The sequence below is a fragment of the Vigna radiata genome, chromosome 1, assembly GCF_000741045.1.
Source record: "Vigna radiata var. radiata cultivar VC1973A chromosome 1, Vradiata_ver6, whole genome shotgun sequence".
Lineage (NCBI taxonomy): Eukaryota > Viridiplantae > Streptophyta > Magnoliopsida > Fabales > Fabaceae > Vigna > Vigna radiata.
The window spans coordinates 34929336-34947797 of record NC_028351.1 but is presented as its reverse complement, the minus strand read 5'-3'; the positions used below and the strand labels follow the sequence as shown (position 1 = coordinate 34947797).

The following is an 18462-nucleotide window of genomic DNA, read 5'->3' as shown; positions in this document are numbered from 1 at the left end:
ACTTTTCCATGAGATAATGTTTCCTCCAAGGAAAACACAATATCCAGTAGTAGATCTTCTATCAATAGGAGAATTTGCCCAATCGGCATCGCAATATCCTGATACCTGAAGGCTTCCTTTCTCTTCATATAACAACCCTTGCCCGGGAGCCTTCTTTAAATACCTTAGGATTCGAATGATAGCATTCCAATGGCCAACACATGGAGCTTGCATGAAGTGACTAACCACTCCAACAACAAAAGATAGATTCGGCCTTGTAATAGTGAGATAGATTAGTTTTCCAACAAGTCTCATATATCTCTCCGGGTCGGAAAATAACTCACCTTCTTCGGTTGTTAATTTTTTATTTGGGTCCATAGGACTGTCAACCAGTCTACAATCAATCATGCCTGTTTCTTGCAAAATATCCAGGGCATACTTCCTTTGGGAGATTACAACTCCATCCTTTGACTGAGCTACTTCAATGCCTAAGAAGTATTTGAGGCTTCCAAGATCCTTGGTTTGGAAATGTCTACACAAGTACTCCTTCAATTGAGATATTCCAGCAGTATCATTTTCTGTAATGACTATATCATCAACATATACTATTAAGTAAACACATTTCCCAAGAGATGAATGATAATAAAAGACCGAATGATCTGCTTCACTGCGTTTTAGCCCAAATTTTTGAACAATGGAGCTGAATTTTCCAAACCAAGCACGTGGTGATTGCTTGAGTCCATACAAAGATCGGTGTAATTTGCAAACCATACCAGACTCCCCCTGAGCAACAAACCCAGGAGGTTGCTCCATATAAACTTATTCCTCAAGATCACCATGGAGAAAGGCATTTTTTATATCCAATTGATGAAGTGGCCAAGGACGAATAGCGGACATCGCGAAGAAAAGACGAATGGTAGTCATCTTTGCCATAGGAGAAAAGGTGTCACAATAATCAAGGCCATACACTTGAGTGTACCCCTTTGCAACCAGCCGGGCTTTGAGCCTATCAATTTCACCATTATGGCCGACTTTAACTACATATACCCATCGACAACCAACAACCTTTTTGCCTGGAGGAAGTGGCACAAGCTCCTAAATATTACTGTGGTCAAGAGCCTACATTTCTGCAATCATGGCTTGTCGCCATCCAGGATGATAAAATGTTTCTTTCACATTTTTGGGTATAACCACAGAAGACACTGAGGATAAAAGGGAATAAAAAGAAGGCGACAATCTGTGATAGCTAAGAAAATTATAAATGGGATGAGGGTTGCGAGTGGAACGGTTACCTTTTCTGAGAGCAATGGGCCAACCAGAATCATCTTCACAAGGAGGCGTGGCAGGAGGCGGTGATGGAGAAGAATCTAAAGGAGATCCACCATTTTCTGGAAGAGGACTGCCCATGGGGGTATTGCGTCGGGAGAGATCAATATGTGGAGAGGAAGGTTCGAGAGGACCTTGAGCATGACTTGAATTGACTGGGACATGGGAGATATTGGACTCAACCACTGGAAGAGGAAGGACCTGTTGGAGGATATGAACATCTTGAACAGAGGGAGAGAAGAAAGGTGTTTGTTCAAAGAATGTGACATTGGCAGACATGTAGTACTTCTGGGTTTCAAGAGAGTAACACCGGTACCCTTTTTGAAGTCGAGAATAACCCAAAAAGACACATTTGATTGCACGAGCGGAGAGCTTGTCTAGCCCTGAAGACATGTCGTGAACAAAACAAACACCATCAAACACTCGAGGAGGGGTGTGAAAGAGAGGATCATTGGGAAAGAGAATGGAGAACGGGACTTTATCATAGAGAGAGGAGGAGGGCATCCTATTAATAAGAAAACATGCAGTTAAGATGGCATCCCCCTAGTGATGAACAAGAATATGGGCACCAAGCAAAAGGGTACGAGCAGTTTCAACCAAGTGTCTATTTTTTCTTTCGACTATACCATTTTGCTGGGGTGTATGAGGACAAGTGGACTAATGCAAAATACCATGGGAGCTAAGGATTGCAGAAAAAGAGGATGAGAAATACTCTTTAGCATTATCACTTCTTAAGATTTTAATTACTTGACCAAATTGGTTCTTGATTTCATTAAAAAAAGATGTGAAGATGGGTAACAATTCAGAGCGATCTTTCATTAGATAAACCCAAGTACATCTAGAATACTCATTATAAATGTAACAAAATACCTAAAACCAAAAGAAGAGATGCGACTAGATACCCAGACATCAGAATGAATAATAGAAAAACTAGAAGTACACATTGATTGAGACCTTTTAGGAAAGACGGATCTAACATGTTTTCCTAGTTGACAAGACTCACATTCTAAAGTCTGGAGACCACTAAGTTTAGGACACATCTTTTTTAACTTTGACAAGTGAGGATGGCCAAACCGATCATGTAACACTTTAGGGGGAAGAGCTGCAACACAGGATACCCGTGGACGAGATCCAAAATGGTATAAACCTCCATCTTCAAACGCTCCTGTATAACAAAAGATTTTGAATCAAAGGTTATTGAACAATATAACATTTTGGTTAACTAACTTAAGGAAATTAAATTGAATGGACAGTTAGGGACAAAAAGAACAGATTTCAAAATGAGAGAGGGAGACAGGGAGACTTGACTGACTCCCTTTGAACAAGTTTTAAAGCCATTTGCAAGGGTAATGAAATGGAGTTTTTCTTGGAGGGAAAGGGTTGAGAACAATGAGGTATTACCAAAGATGGGATCAGAAGCACCTGAGTCAATTACCCATGAATTGGGACCTTGCATGGCTTGAGAAATGCAGGTTGTAGACGTACTTGGGGACTGAGATGATTGCGCCAACCTATTAGACTTTAATCGCATATACTCTTGATACTCTTCCTCAGTGAACTTGGAGTTGGAAGTGGGAGTGTCAGCCTTAGAGATATTGGCTGTTTTGGAAGGAAAGCCATGCAAGGAGTAGTAGTTTTCTTGGGTGTGACCCACCCTCTTACAATAAGTGCACTGTGGACGTCCCCGACCTCCACGTCCTCCTCCTCTAGTGCCACGTCCTCCTCTTCCTCGTGTGGCAACCATGACAGATGGTTTCAATGTTTCATGAGCTTCCTGAGATTGAGGCACTGGAACATGAAGAAGACATGTGGTCAAGGCTTCTAAGGAAGGGACCTCATGGCTTGTCAGGAGTTGATCTGTGATTCAAATTTGGATGCAAAGCACGAAGGATCATCACCATATAATACTTGTCAAGCTTTTTCTTGATGTCTTCCGAAGATTCCACTTCCAAGAACATTCTCAACTCTTCCGCAGGTGCTTGGGCTTCAGTCATGAAGGAGACCATATCATGGTCTGTCATTTTGAGACTTGCAAGCTTGTTTGTTGTATCATAGAGACGTTGAATATCATTAGCATAGATGCTTTGAGCTTTCTTCCAAAACGAGTGACATGTTTTGAAATCTCTAAGAGATATCAAAAGTCGTGGTTCCATAAACTGCCACAATATGGCACACAACTGGAAATCTGCTTGTTTCCATTGTTCAGCTTTTTTAGAAGGTACTTGGCTTCCATCCTGCTCAAGGTGGTCATAATGTCCTTGACCGAGGAACCACATTTCCACGACAGCAGACCAAGAGAGGTAATTCATTCCGTTTAGCTTTTCGGAAGTAATTGAGGGACTTCCAGAGAAAGAAAGAACACTTTCAGACGCCATTGTTGATAAAAATAGGAGAGGAACGAGAAAGGAGCCAGAAAACCGAGAGGAACTTTAAAACCCTAGGGGGTTCTTAGGGTTTTCTTCAACGGGAGCTTCTGGACCTCATTGAAGCAGGGTTTTGAGGGGCAGAACAAAGAGAGGAGGTTCAGGCGACGGCTATGGAGGTGTCGCGGTGACTTTCCGACAGCCAGAGGGCGGTGCATGAGCTGTACGCGCCTGTTCGCAGCGCACAAAGACGCGGCACGTGGCGGAGCGTGGGGAAGAATCAGACGCTGACACCGGTGGGGTTGGTCGTCGCGTGAAGAGGCGAACCAGATCCAGTGGTCGCCGAACGGAACAGTGACAGCGGCCGGCGGCGGACAACGGTGGACAGCAGCGGACAGATGCGAGATGGAAGACAACCAAGTTAAAGAGCTTCAAACTGTAGTTGACAGCTGCAGATAGTAGCGAGACAGCCACGGACAACGAAAAATGGCACCGGACAGATGCGAACAGCAGTGACAATGCTGGTGGACAACCCAGGGCGGAAACCAGAGCAGGATGAACCTGCTCTGATACCAACTTAAGATTTAAGACTGATAAAAATATATTCTTGAGGGCTTAATGATCTCTCTCATTATCTTCTATTTATAATGAACATCATAAGAGTACATGGAACACCAAGAGTCTGCACTAGACTACTAAGGTTTGAACTAGGTACAACTCATTAATCATTTTGTAGACTTGCCTAAATAATGATACCTATATGTAATGATTCTAACAGACTATTTTCTTAAAGTGTTCTGTAACCTATTTTGTTAATTCCTTTGTTCTGATTTGACTCCTTTGCTGCACATGGATACTAATAACATGACACCATTTGCAGCTTTTGCAATTAGGAAAGAGGTGAAGAATGTGACCATTAAGGCAACTTACAAAGAAGATATGATAAGGTTTAAGATCTCTTTGAACTGTGGCATTGTGGAATTAAAAGAAGAAATTGTTAAAAGATTGAAACTAGAGGATGGAACATTTGATATCAAGTATCCGGATGATGATCATGATTGGATTTTGATAGCCTATGATGCAGACCTGCAGGAGTGCATGAACATCTCAAGACCATCAGACAGCAACATAATCAGGCATGTGGTGAATGATATTCTGCCCATTCTTGGAAGCTCTTGTAAGAGCTCAGGAGATTAGAAAGGTTGTATATAGTTTGTGTTAGAGATATTATATTTAGTTTATATTTATCGCTTATCTTTAGTTAGTTTGTTTATATTTCTTATTTAGTTTGTTTATATTTCTTATTTAGTTTGTTTATATTTCTTATTTGTATTTTGGGCTTAGCCCATATTTCTTTTATTATAAATAGAGGACCCTATGTGTATATTCAACACAAGGGAGATTTCTCCTAATCTTCTTATTTCATATGGTATCAGAGTAGGTTTTCTGATTCTTTTCTACTTTGTCTTTGTTGTCGCCGGTGGCCACCGCCACCAGCGCCCCCCCCCCCCCCGCCCCCCCCCGTTTTGCCTTTATACTTCAATGGGCAATCTCTAGATTCTGTCTCGCATCTGTCTGGTGTTGTTGTCTGCCAGTGTCTGGTGTTGTTGTCCGCCACTGCCCGTTGCCGCTCGCCACCAGCCGCCACCTGCCAGCTGTCCACTGCCGCCGGCCACCCTCACCAACCGTCCACTGCCGTCGCCACCACCGTCTTCGGCCGTCGTCTCCGGCCACCGTATCCGGCAACCGTCTCCGGTCGTCGTCTCCAGCCACTGTCTCCGGCCGTCGTCTCCGACACTTGTGCCACTGATGCACCAACACCTAGTCCTACCTCTACTGCTTTCGCTATCTTCTCTATTCTAAAAGGTCTTCAAGGACAATTAGTGGTTAACACAAGAAATTTCAACACTAAAATTATGGGTTGAAACAATTTCACCAACCCTTTGTCAAATCTGTTAGATTTGTTTTTGGGTGCTTTGATGAATAAGAGCTCATTATGATCTTCCACATTCACGGTCTGTCATCGGCGCGCCGTCATTTCCGTCGTTCGCCGTGAGGGGGAGTATGTTTCCAGCCAGGTTTCAGGCTTTCAGACTCCACTAGTCAATGATGGCAGTCCTTGCAGTTTTGTCGCTTTTAGCCACTACAGGCCCCATCAGTCAGTGATGACATTCCCTGTAGTTTTGTTGCTTTTAGCCACTACAAGCCCATCAGTCAGTGATGGCATTCCCTGTAGTTTTGATGCAAGCCCCATCCTTACTTGATGGAAATCCAGTCCCTGGAGTTTGTCATTGTTCTCCTTTGTCAAAGTCATTCCACTTGAAGTTTCATGGTGCTATTTGAAGTTTCGCAGTTGTCTACTACTGTCCATAAATTGTTGTTAGTTGTTCGTCGACATGTGATTGCGCATCTAGTTGCCCCACACTCTTGAAGACAGATCATATATTTCAAATTGAGTTTATTTATTCCAAGCTTGGTTCATACAATTTGTATGCTCTAGCTTGAGGGGGAGTGTTAGAGATATTATATTTAGTTTATATTTATCTCTTATCTTTAGTTAGTTTGTTTATATTTCTTATTTAGTTTGTTTATATTTCTTATTTGTATTTTAGGCTTAGCCCATATTTCTTCTATTATAAATAGAGGACCCTATGTGTATATTCAACACAAGGGAGATTTCTCCTAATCTTCTTCTTATTTCATAGTTTGGTTTGTACTTAGCTATTCAAAATCTTTAGTTGTATGGGATAGGTCTTTTTAAGAAAATATGGTTTAAGATTTGTGCATATTGCAAGAAACGTAACGTTGGATTTAAGTACTTCAAGTTTCTTTAATCACTATCTTCCAGTATTAAGTGCTTATCAGCCAGAAAGAAATGAAAAAAAAAAGGTTTCGATTCATTTATTAGTTGATGTTGTCACTGATTTTAACATTGAACTGTTTTGTTTAGGAAACTTGCAGTTGTAAATGATGTTATTTTTATGCTAAAATGTGTAACTCAGCATCATTTTAACAACTTTTTAGGACAAAATGATTCTTACTTTGAAATTTTTTTGACATCAATCCGAGATCTTGAAGTCAACTCAATTGGACTATATTTTTAACAGTGTTGCCCTTCTCTTTCTTTTATGTTAAAAATGTTCAATTTGCATTCATAAATACTGCAGTCATCCAATAAAAATCATGTTCAATACGACTTTTACAATGACTATTATAAAAATAATAAAAAAGTTGTGGTTCATAGCAACTTGCAACTAAATCAGCGCAAAAACCAATTCTACTGTCATTGTCCACACTATTTACTCAATTTAATGGGTAAACGGCATGGCATCTGGCTGAACAGCAAGTATCTTAATTCAGTCCAACAAAAGTTATTTCCACAAACTCATTCAAAAGAGCAAAAGTTTTCAGTAAGTGCTTCTAAATATTGAACAAGGAATTGTATCCTTCATGTCACAGCATGTCATCGAACTAATAAACCAAAGTTCAACAAACGTAGAGACATTAAAATCAATAGGACAGATGTGATTAAGCTGTAATTTTGTTCAGTGATGTTAGTCAAATTAACAAGGATAAAACATACACACTCATTTTGTCAGTCTAATTTCACGTTAGTGTGAAAACTGAATGTGACAGACGAATAACCTAACAAAATCTGAAGCCTACACATGAACAATAAATTACATTTCCTTTTCTATAATTGTACAAAGAGAAAACACACTTGAAAAGTATCTATCTGCAGAGAAGTTCACACCCACCAGAAATAGTGATGGTTGGCATAAATCAGAGATACAAAGACGAAAATGATGTGCCGTGATTTCAGTAAGGGGCATTGGGAATCTTGTGTCAAATGGCTACCTAAATGAGCCAGTTTGCAGCTGTCCCAGCATTGCTACTCATACCTATTTAGTCTTGAATCCTTGTGCATTCACCGAGCAATTGTGTTCTCTATCTTATCAGAAAAACAGCTCTAGTTTGTTGTGTCAGAAAAGGAAAGAAATCCATGATCAGCCTTTCCACTAGTCCAACCAAATCTAAAGCAAATAAAATTGTGAATAGAGATAGTCACGAATTTTATAGTAATCTTCACACAGAGGACCTTCAATAACAATTTGCTGAGCACCAGAACCACCACCCTGTAATAAAGAAAAAATCATCTTAAAAGATCAGAATCATGATCCAGCAACTGAATAAACTCATCTATATTAGAAAATTACCAGTTTTCTAAGATTACAGAAAAGTAACAAATGCTCAGAAGGAGAAGCACTTACCTTCTGAGTTGCATCCCCAACTTTCCGAAGAGTTACGTATTCACCACAACGTAAAGCCCCACCAGCAAACTCCACCTATGAAGTTAATTGAGTTAGGATACATATTTCCATAGTCAATGTTCTCTAATTTTCTTTTACTCAGATTTCAGTTAAAGAACAGAGTAAACAGCATTTGCACTTCATGTGCCAATCAAAAATCGGAGCAAGGAGGAACTGGAAATAAAACTGAACAAGTACCTGAACACCCTTGCCAGAGAGAAACTGTTTGATATCTGCCAATTTCAAATCACCAACAAGAACAGACTTATGTGGAGGAGCCGCTTCAGAAACAGGGAGCAGAGAAAGCATGTCGTTTTCTGTCTTCCCTACTACAGCATCTACCCAAGCTACTTCATAATCTCCCAGCTGCAGTTGAACTCATTTTCATTATTCAAAATAATGAATTCCCACCTAGTGGAAAAAGGTTGGTTGTAGCTATTCAACATGATATACTTTTACCTTTTTGAAGAGTACATTACTCATTAGCTTCTCAGATAGTTGAACCTATACCCAGAAAAGCACATGCTTAATTTTAACATTGTGTAAAGCTGTTTTTGAAATGTATGAAACTTGACATCATTGTACCTTGTAAGCACATAAATCAGAGGTCACATCAATTGTCTCATCAATTTGGGGAGCATAAACGTGAGGACAAACATGCTTCAGGCAGTGCTGCTTCAGATGCTCTGTAGCTTCTGCTGACCCATGCACCAAAACCTTTTGGAAAAATCAGTAAGTATTCATCATCATGCATGATAATAAACCAAGTAAATGATAATAATGATAGTATCATTAGCTCATCCCTTAAACCAATATCATGTGCCAGTGAGCTAGACCATAATAGCTAAAAAGTTAGATAGTAATACTGGGAGGCAATCAGAAAAATACATGCACAGGTTTGGTGCATGTCTCGTTATGTACAGTTCCTTATTCCTAGTTTAGCCATTGATTGTTCGAGATTATTCTCAGTTAAGTAGGAATGTAACTTTTAATTTCAAGTAAACACTAAAGTAGTCTGTCAAATATTAGTCTATTAAAATTTTAGTGAACAAAATTAGTCCGTCAAGTAAACTAATTTGGCAAGCACAAATAGATCTAAGGGAAGATTTGCTCCACCAAGGCAACAAAATCTTTCTGGGCAATTTGACATAGGCTTAAATCCACTTTTTGATTTCTGTAGTTTCACAAATGTGTTATTTTGGTTCCTATAAAGTTTTAATTGCAAATTTGGTAATCAAATTTGGCAAATAAAGCAATTTTAGTCCATGGTTAATATTTCATCCAACTGCTTACAAAAAAATGGTACATGTTTGTTAGTGATAATAGTATCAATTACTCATTTATGTAAGATATTGATATTAAGGTTAGACAATTAACTTTAAATACATATTAATCTGACAGATATGTTAACATATTTTCTTAACAATTGAATGATATAGTAGTTGAATTGCTTAATTTTGGAAAACTGGAGGACCAAATCTACAATTATGATTTTATAATGATCAAAATTGCACATTTGCGAAACATACCAAAAGTGGATTTAAGCCTTTAGTTTACCAAATTAGCATTCTTGGTAAGTTTTAATATCTAGGGGAAAATGTGCAATTTTTAGCAACCATTAGGAAGTAGGGGAAAAAGAAAAATGCTAGAGAAAAATTGCATTTCCCAAAAATATTCACCTCAATGGGAAGTGGATAAGTCAGGCGATAAAACTTGTGGTGAGACCATTCAGAAAAGGTTTTCTCTCCTAGATCGAGAAGAAAATAGAAAGGAAAAAAATCAAATGAATAGTCCCTTATATTGTCCAAGATAAGAATATATTAGGAAATAAGGGCTTCTTTATTGATTGTTTTCCAAAGTTGTCCAAATTCTTAGTATAGTTACCTTAAATGTATATTAGGAAGTTCATCTTAATTGTTCTCATGTAAATTGTTTTGCCAGTCTGGGTGAAGAAATACAATCAAGCACATTCACGGAATTTCCCTCCACTTTTTCTAACATGGTTGCAGCCTCAATGATGGTGTTTAGACCCACATCAAATAGAGAGATATGGCTTAAGTCAAACTTATACAGCTAGGATCATCTTAACCTCACAAGTCAATTTTGTGGAGTTAATATAGATCCTATGTTTGAGTTCTTATGGTACTAAATTCTATCCAAGATCTATTGTTCCACTTGCATTTGACACACTTTTTGGCACAAGTGTGTTGGAAAGCTAGTTGCAGCCTCTTTGGAAAGTGTCTTGATGGCAACTTGAAGGGTGGAACTAATAATATCAGATAGTGCTCACCTTACAAGTTAGTTTTGCAGGTTGAATTAGACACTACACAAAAATGCTACAAGTTACTATTAAAAGGTCTCTCATTGGAAAAAAATATGGGTGAAATACCCCTTGGCTTGGGTAATCTTCCTTCATTGTGCTAGGTTTGATGGCTGATTTAGGCCTGGCCAACCAAGTAAGCCTTGGGGTTATTCAGCTTTCCAAACCATAAAAAGCCAACCGAGTAAGCCTACAATATCAATATATTTTCCTGCACCTTCTTTATCTGCCCATTATAATACTATCCCGCTAAAATTCTAATTCCTTGCCACCACAGAATTGTAGCCAGAAGATCAAAATGTTCCCTCACTTGAGATAGCATAGTTTTTAAAGGTGGCAACCCATTCCAAAAAAGACAAATTCAAATATAATTTACAAAAAAATTAATGATGTGCTTGGTTAACCGAGGAGCATCAAAGAGATGCATACCAGCTTCAAGGGAGCCACATGAGATAGAATATTTTTAATGGATCTTCCATCTGAACGTCCCTCAAAATCCATGTAAACCAATACACACTTAACTTGCACCTGGAAAAAAATAATATCAATACCTTACACCATTATATGTAGATTTGGCAGATTTAAGATTCACACAAGTAGAGTGATACATACAGGATATTCAAAGCATAAGAAATGCATCCATTTGTACAAAAATAAGTAAAAGAAGCTTCCATGTAATGCTCCCTATCTGATGTGTTTCAAATCCAAATTAAAGGAATGGATAACAAGAACTGAAGAGCATGATAAAATTCAAAATGCACATAACAAAATTTTGTATGAAAAAAACCACGAATGTGGTTCCAACTCAATATTATGCTTGATTTCTTTGGGGATAAAAACATAAGATTCCTCAGACATAAACAGAAACAGAGACACACGCACAACTAAGGAACAAATAACAGATATGAACAAAAAATCTGTTGTAGGATTACTATGACTACAGGAAAAACAGACATGATAACATCTTTTGTAAATCTCAAGAACTGATAGGTGTAAAACATTTGTGAAAGCCGTAAAATTTAATAATATTCAAAGTACAAAAGTGCTGATAAAAATAATTCAAAGTGCAAAAGTGGAAGGCAAAATTAAAAAAAAAAACAAAAAAAAACTTGGTTCATCTATTCAATTTCTGAATACAACAGTAACATATGCAAATTCAAATACAATTTGATAAATTTATTATTCATAAAAAGCAGAAACACTAAAATATAAGAAATAAATACTGGTACTTACAGTCCTTTCATCAGATACAACTTTTGATGGCTTTGTATCAAGTATTAAACCTGCAGCACCTTCATCAAGTTTTCCATTTATATCACCACCTCCCTGACAGAAAATAGGAAAAATGATAACCAGCAAACTCTCCATTCCTCTATATCAGAACTCGTAAAATAGTACATCAGTGAAAAAAATTAGTTAGAAGTTGCATGTGTTACTTGCCATCCAAATGTCTATGAAAAAGAAAGTTAAAGACAAGCAACCAAGCCAAATGCAAAATAGACCATAACAATTTACTAAGCTTAAGATTCTTGTACTTTTTCCTTTATAAAGTCTCCTTATGCTTAAGATTCTTGTACTTTTTCCTTTATAAAGTCTCCTTATGCTTTGTGATCCATTAATGCAACTGGCCTAATGTTTCGCAAGTCTGAACTTTGTACATACTTCTGAATATGTAAATTTATTATATTCTATACATTGAACCTTCTTTGTTATAATTCAGCATACAAACATGGTATAAACAGTAAAGTAGATTTTTTTTAAAATGAAAACTACAAGCTGAAACTGGGAAGTAGATGTTTTAGAAAAGAAACTCACGTGCATTGCAATCTGATTCATGTCTTCATCCTTAATTACATAATCATCTGGATTTATGACTTCACCAAAATCATCCCATTCTGATGTATTCTCATAACAGGGAAACATTGGAGCAACACTCGTGGAAGGGGGAACAAATCCATCAATAAATATATCCCGGTATCCTCCACCTCGTGGACCAGCCACTGCAAGTACAAATCAAATTAGTGAAAGAACCTTAAACAATTGTAGAAACTTATAAAACATTAAAAGAAATTTCCAAAAATTTTCAAAATATGCATAATAACAGACAAATTCAATATATGCACAAAGTAAATATGACATGATTTTATACTAAATACAGATTAATTAAATAGAAGTCACATTAGAAAGTTCATAAAATGATGAATAATGTTCCAAAGACAATTAAATATCATGTTATTTGTTGAATGGTAGTCTTTTATTTTAAAACTCTTAATGTTCAGTACATATTAAGATACAACCAGTTGAAGACAAAAAGTTCAGTTCTATAATCATTGAAAATTTCAAATATATAAAACACAACTCTGAATGAGGAAGTTAAGCAGAAGAGGTAGTTATTACAGAAATCTGAAATGGATAATTTTGTTTGTCCAATTACATTTCACAAGAGAACAGTGCCAAATTTATATTTTCTACTTAAAATGAAAAAATATGAACGTTTCATAAGAATAGCTCCAAAATAATTTATACTACACATACCTTCTGGTGGTACATGATTATTGCCAGAATCAATGACCATTGGATCACTATTATTATTATCAGACCCATGAGATGTTTTCAGTTCTTCCTCTTTTATAAGACTGGCTTTTAAAGCTTCTTTTTTTATTCGATCTTGTTCTTCTTCGTAGGCAATAAGCTCTTCCCCAACCAAAGGAACACGCTTGGACACAACAACTTTGACAGCTTTTGGTGGTGGATCAGCTTGGAGCATACGAGCTAGTGTGGCAAACTACATATCCAAACACATGAGGATCAGTTGAAACAAATAATAGCAATCATCAGTTTTAAGCAGTTAAAGAAAATATATGACAGGAAATATTAATGACTAATTGCTCCATTCTCGTTGCTTAAAAAAGAGAAAACATCATTACCACAAATATAAAGCTTTCTTTTAATAAAGATAAATCTTCAACGGTACTCTGTAAGTCTAGTAGGAGAGAAAATACAACATCCTAAGCTAGAATTTAAAATACACGACAACAATACAAGACAAAAGATGGAAAATTAGCAGTATTTGCATTTGTGCATGTGTTGTTGAAAATATTGTGCAAGATGGAAACAAAATGATTGGTGAGAAGATTATAAGGGTGGAAACCAGGATTGTATCATCTTGAATGCAACAGTGAAAAGCTATATCCCCATGGATACAAAGAAAGGTTGCTTTCATCACATGTTTTACAGTCAAGCAGACAAGAAAGAGAAGTCAAGGTATATTACAAATGGGTAAGCAATAAACACGCAATTTCCTAACAACCAACATAAGAAACCTCATTAAAAAGTTTGAATTAGATGCTGTTTTCACAGCAAAAAAATCCAAGCACGTGTCAGATTACTTTTGGAACCAACTTACGAACATTATTACTTTATATATTCACAGGAAACAATGTCAAGGTAGGTCATCTGTAAATGCAAAAAAGAATACTTTGTAGAGCATTAAAGTAACTAGCAACTGCAAACATATTTACAACTTTTCTCTGACTTATCTAATCTTTGGTGCCTTGGGAAAAGCTAAAACAATTCATATTGAAAATTAAAATACAAATGCAACTGTGACATCAACACTATAAGGACAAGCTGTTAATAGATTTGCAGATAAAAGTAGAGAAACATCCTACAGTTTATGGTGATTCTCATGAATACAGAAACACAAAGGAAAAAAATTCTCAGGATATACCTGGCCTCTTTCAGTAAAAAGCACAAGATTTTTTGAATCATTGGCCCACTCAACAAATATATCATGAGAAAAGCCTGCTTCCAAACTTGCCATGGATGCTAGAACCACCTATGGAAGGTATACATGTCAGAGTCGGTAACGAAGTTGATCTGACAAAAAATAAGTATACAAATTATTCAACCTTTGGACCCTCTGGAGCATTGTCAAGGTCAGTCTTGTTAATCAGAAGGGTAACATACCTACAGGTAAGAGAATTGCAGTCTAGTTTTAGAGACAATATAATAGCAATCATAACAAGAGATTAATGATTTGTTTGATATCCTTAAACTTAGGTTATCAAAGCTCACTTTTCACTTATTATTGAAGAAAGCGTTTGCTTTATATAATAGATATCTCAAGAAAGTAATCATAGGTTTAATATGCCAAGCACTAATTAGGTGTTAAAAGTATTCCTAAAGACAGCATAAAATTAAACTGACATAAGAATATCTTACTTCAACTATAAGTTAAAGATGAGACCACTTACTTCAGAAGAAAAATATTTTCACGAGTTTTTTCAAAAGACTTTGCTATGGAATCACTCATCCACTCAAGGAAACTCTTCACGTAATCAATTGTGCTGGAAGCAACATATGTAAGAAAGTATATGGGGTAGTTCATGTTTTCATCAGACCAATACTGCACGAACAAATATAGGAGATATTAATTCAGAGATAACACCATAAGGAAAAAAAAAAAGGAGAAAGAGAGTAGAAGCACATGTCTCATACTGACCGATTCCAACAACAGAATAAGTTCCAACACTCGTCCAGCAGTGTCAACAGGTAGTAATACATTGCCACCTGCTCTTAGAGTCTTCTTTAAGATATCTATATAGTCAACAAGATATATGATCAGAAATTTAGAAAAACCAAAGCATACATAAATCCTAAACAATTTTTTTTTCATTTCTTGGTCAAGATTTAAAGTACATGCTTGGCTCATCAGCCTCATAAGTGAATGTACCAGACATAAAGTATTACAGTTTACTCTTGATAGCTATTGAGAAAACAAAAAAAAAAATGGAAAAACCCTGCTTAGCTCAGTCACGTTGCAGAAGTTACAGGATTAAAAAGATGGTTACCTCCAAATTCTTTGTCTTTTTGGCGTCTGTAAGGCTGATTGTTCAAAGCATTGTAAGCATCAGTTATTAGAACAGCAGGCCGCACAAAAGAACCAAGAGCAGTTCCATTCAAATGCCTAGAAAAAAAAATATATTGATGAGAAGATTCCTTATTGCTCTCGAAAGGTATAAAAGATAAAATTGAACTACTAGTAATTTACCTTTCTTTCCTATGATTAAAATCAACAGCATATATGACATCCTCACCATCCTTTGTAATTTTCCAAACAGTACCTCCCAAAAGATGTCCAGCAACATGAGGTGCAATCACAATTCCTTCTCCTTTGCCTAAAAGTGGTTAAAAATTAAAATGCCATTAAAGATAACACGACCCAAATGAGGGAATATTAAGTACTGAAACATCAAGGCATATCAGAATGAGAGAGGAACTCTAAAAGATTAAATAATACTGGTTGAGAAGGTTATATGCGAGGTTTGGGAGACTATACCAATTTCTTTCAAGTATGGGCAATTATTTGTCACACACCAAAAGCTTTATCTTTTATGAATTCATAATGCATGCTTTAATTTCCCATCATTAATTAATGTACACTTTTATTCATAACATCTACAGCAAGGATAAATATTTCACATGGTGAATATAAGTAAACTGTTACTACAAAAAAAACGTATTAACTTCTGAAAATAAAATTTTAAACTAATAGCATACTTTGAATTAGTGGATTCACATGATTAATAAATTTAGGGCAATTCAAAGTTCCAAAACATTTGAAAATGAGGTGTATTCACAGATAAACTAAACTTTCAAATCAAATGTTTCTAGTTGTTAACAAAAATCTTCCATTGCGCATGCAAATAATTCTAGACACTAGACACTGGAAACTTGTGAAGTTACTATCATTCAGGCCTCTACTATTTGCCAAATAACCATGAGAGGTCACATAAAAATATATTTTCACTATATAGCATAACAAACATAAAAAATTAGGCGAACACCTTCAGCATTGATCATTGATCCTTTAAAAAGTTATACTACGTAACATTAATTTTGGCCATTTAGCCCCACTAAATCTTTCAACATGAGGCAAATAGATCTTTTTAACTTGGCCCAAAACAAAGCGATTTTCATCTTTGACTCCTTTGTGAGAAATACCCTTAGCTTCAAGAGAGCTGTTGCCAAGACAAAGGATTCCAGTTTGGAGGGAACTTTGGATTTCCTAATGGCCTTTAATTTCATGCAATAAATAAAGGCTTGAATGGGATTATGGTCCAGATACTAACCTATAAGTAGAATGATGAGGTGGAAGAAGAGAAACAAAATACATGCCACCACTTCAATGCATGACATTCAAAAATAAAAATTGAAACACCTACCTGACAGATGATGATTCTGAGAATATGTTAGCCTCGTTACACTCTGGAAAGCAGAATCAATATCATCCAATGTGAACAGATCGAATTCCGACACTTGCTACAAAAGAACAAAATATCTCAATCCAACCATCCAGCTATGAAACACACATTTTCCAAATTCTATCTAGTGATTAAAAAGACAAGTGCACATATAAGAATATGAGAGATCCAACATCCTACAAACCAAGAAGCACAAAAAACCTTCTTCTCAACAGCAAAACCAAACAAACCAGTGTGTAATTTCACCTTTCTTGAAAGGTACTGGTCATACATAGTGAGAAGGCCCAATCTGAAGACAGGCTCAGTTGAATAAACTGGGGCAGAGAGTCCGAGCTGCTTAATGGCATATGGGAGGGCACCAAGGTGAAGTGTATCAGCATGTGAAAGCAAGACAGCATCAATGGTTGATGCTACCCTACATGCCAGTCATTAAATCTCAGTAAGAAATCAAAGGTAACAAAATATAAACACGCCCAAAAGGCAAAAAGCACAAATTTCATTGCCATTCAAATATACAATGCTACAAAAAAAGAAAATAGTTTTCTCCTTTCTTATTCAAAACTCTAGTTCCTCGACAACAAACAATGTATAAAGGAAAATAACTCATAAAAATCAATATTATGGAGTTGAAATTCATATCATGTTAGGAAGAAAAGAAGGCGGACGGATTGAAACAGAGTACCCACACAAAAAATATATATAAAAAAAAAAAAAAAACAATCATGTTCGCCACAAGCATGCCGCAAACATCAATTCCATTGTCGTTCATAGTCACAACCCCGCCCCACAAAAAAAAAAAAAAATCTTCTTCTTCTTCTTCTTCTTTCTAGTTACAGTGCCTCTCAACATGGTAAAAAAAAAAATTGAAGCAGAGAGAGAAAGAGAAAGACCTGGAGAGGGGTTGAAGGAGTGAGGGGTCGAATTGGTCGTTCCAGCCACAGTCGACGAGGAAGTTGAAGCCATCAATGGAGACCAAATACGAGAGAGGGTTCTCATTGTACACTCCACACAGTGGCGTTACCTGCACTGATGTTCCCATTTTCCTCTCTCAACTTCGTCCACACACACAAACCCTTTGGTGTCTCAAACCATAAGGGGTTTATGGGAAAGAAGGTGGAGGAGAAGGGGGAAAATGCAAATTATTTCTTTAATAAAAAAAATGGTAATAATTAGAACAGGATTAATTTTATCATAATTATTAATCAGTAATAATAACTATATATTAAGTAAAGTGTGTGAAATACATTAATTAATTAATTAACTCATTTAAAAGAAAATATTGATGAACTAATTTGACCTACCCCTAACTTAGAGTGGTAATGAAAATAGTACTTGGGATTTCAAGTGTGTTGTTCATATCCCATTCAATTACTTAGGGATGATTTATCACAATTTGAAGATAATGTATTGTAAGATCGTAATTAATAAGTATAACTATAATTAATTTGAATTAGTTTTTACTCTTTTATAAAAAAAAGGTTAAAAGTTTTTTTTGGTCCTAGTTTTGGTTGGAAAATTCGAAATGGCCCCTGAGTTTATTTTGTGTTCAATTTCGTCCTAAAGAATGAATTTGGTGTTCAATTAAGTCCTTTTCAGTAACTCCGTTAAAATTCTTAACGGCAACGTGTCCAGATGTGCAACTGTTGAGTGAGGTGTCAGTTTTTTGCTAACTGGGAATCCTTTTTAGTTGGAATTAGGATTTTTTTTAAAATTTAGAAGGGCAAAGTGGGAAAAAAAGAAAGACTTTCTTCTTCTTCTGAAACCCTAATTCCTCTACCATTACCCAAACCCCAACCGCGCCGACCACCGAATGAGTTTGGGTTTTATAACATCCTGATGCATCCCCTTTAATAACTGATGTAATCTTTCAATCTATTGAGGTCCTTGGTATTACTCTT

The 18462-nt window shown here is 36.5% G+C and overlaps 1 protein-coding gene across 1 annotated transcript; it reads right to left on the bottom strand.

The window, feature by feature from the left end:
* Positions 1 to 7168: 7168 nt before the first annotated feature.
* LOC106774814 (cleavage and polyadenylation specificity factor subunit 2) lies at positions 7169 to 17673 on the bottom strand. Its single transcript, XM_014661848.2, has 18 exons — positions 17455 to 17673; positions 16811 to 16979; positions 16526 to 16622; positions 15352 to 15478; positions 15152 to 15267; positions 14803 to 14897; positions 14555 to 14706; positions 14210 to 14267; positions 14029 to 14136; positions 12834 to 13083; positions 12114 to 12298; positions 11532 to 11624; positions 10728 to 10826; positions 8564 to 8695; positions 8438 to 8482; positions 8177 to 8344; positions 7940 to 8014; positions 7169 to 7804 (listed from the first exon to the last, which is right to left on the bottom strand). The coding sequence occupies exons 1-18, from the start codon at positions 17601 to 17603 to the stop codon at positions 7703 to 7705; spliced, it is 2220 nt and encodes a 739-aa protein (XP_014517334.1). The 5' UTR covers positions 17604 to 17673; the 3' UTR covers positions 7169 to 7702.
* Between the last annotated feature and the right edge of the window lie 789 nt (positions 17674 to 18462).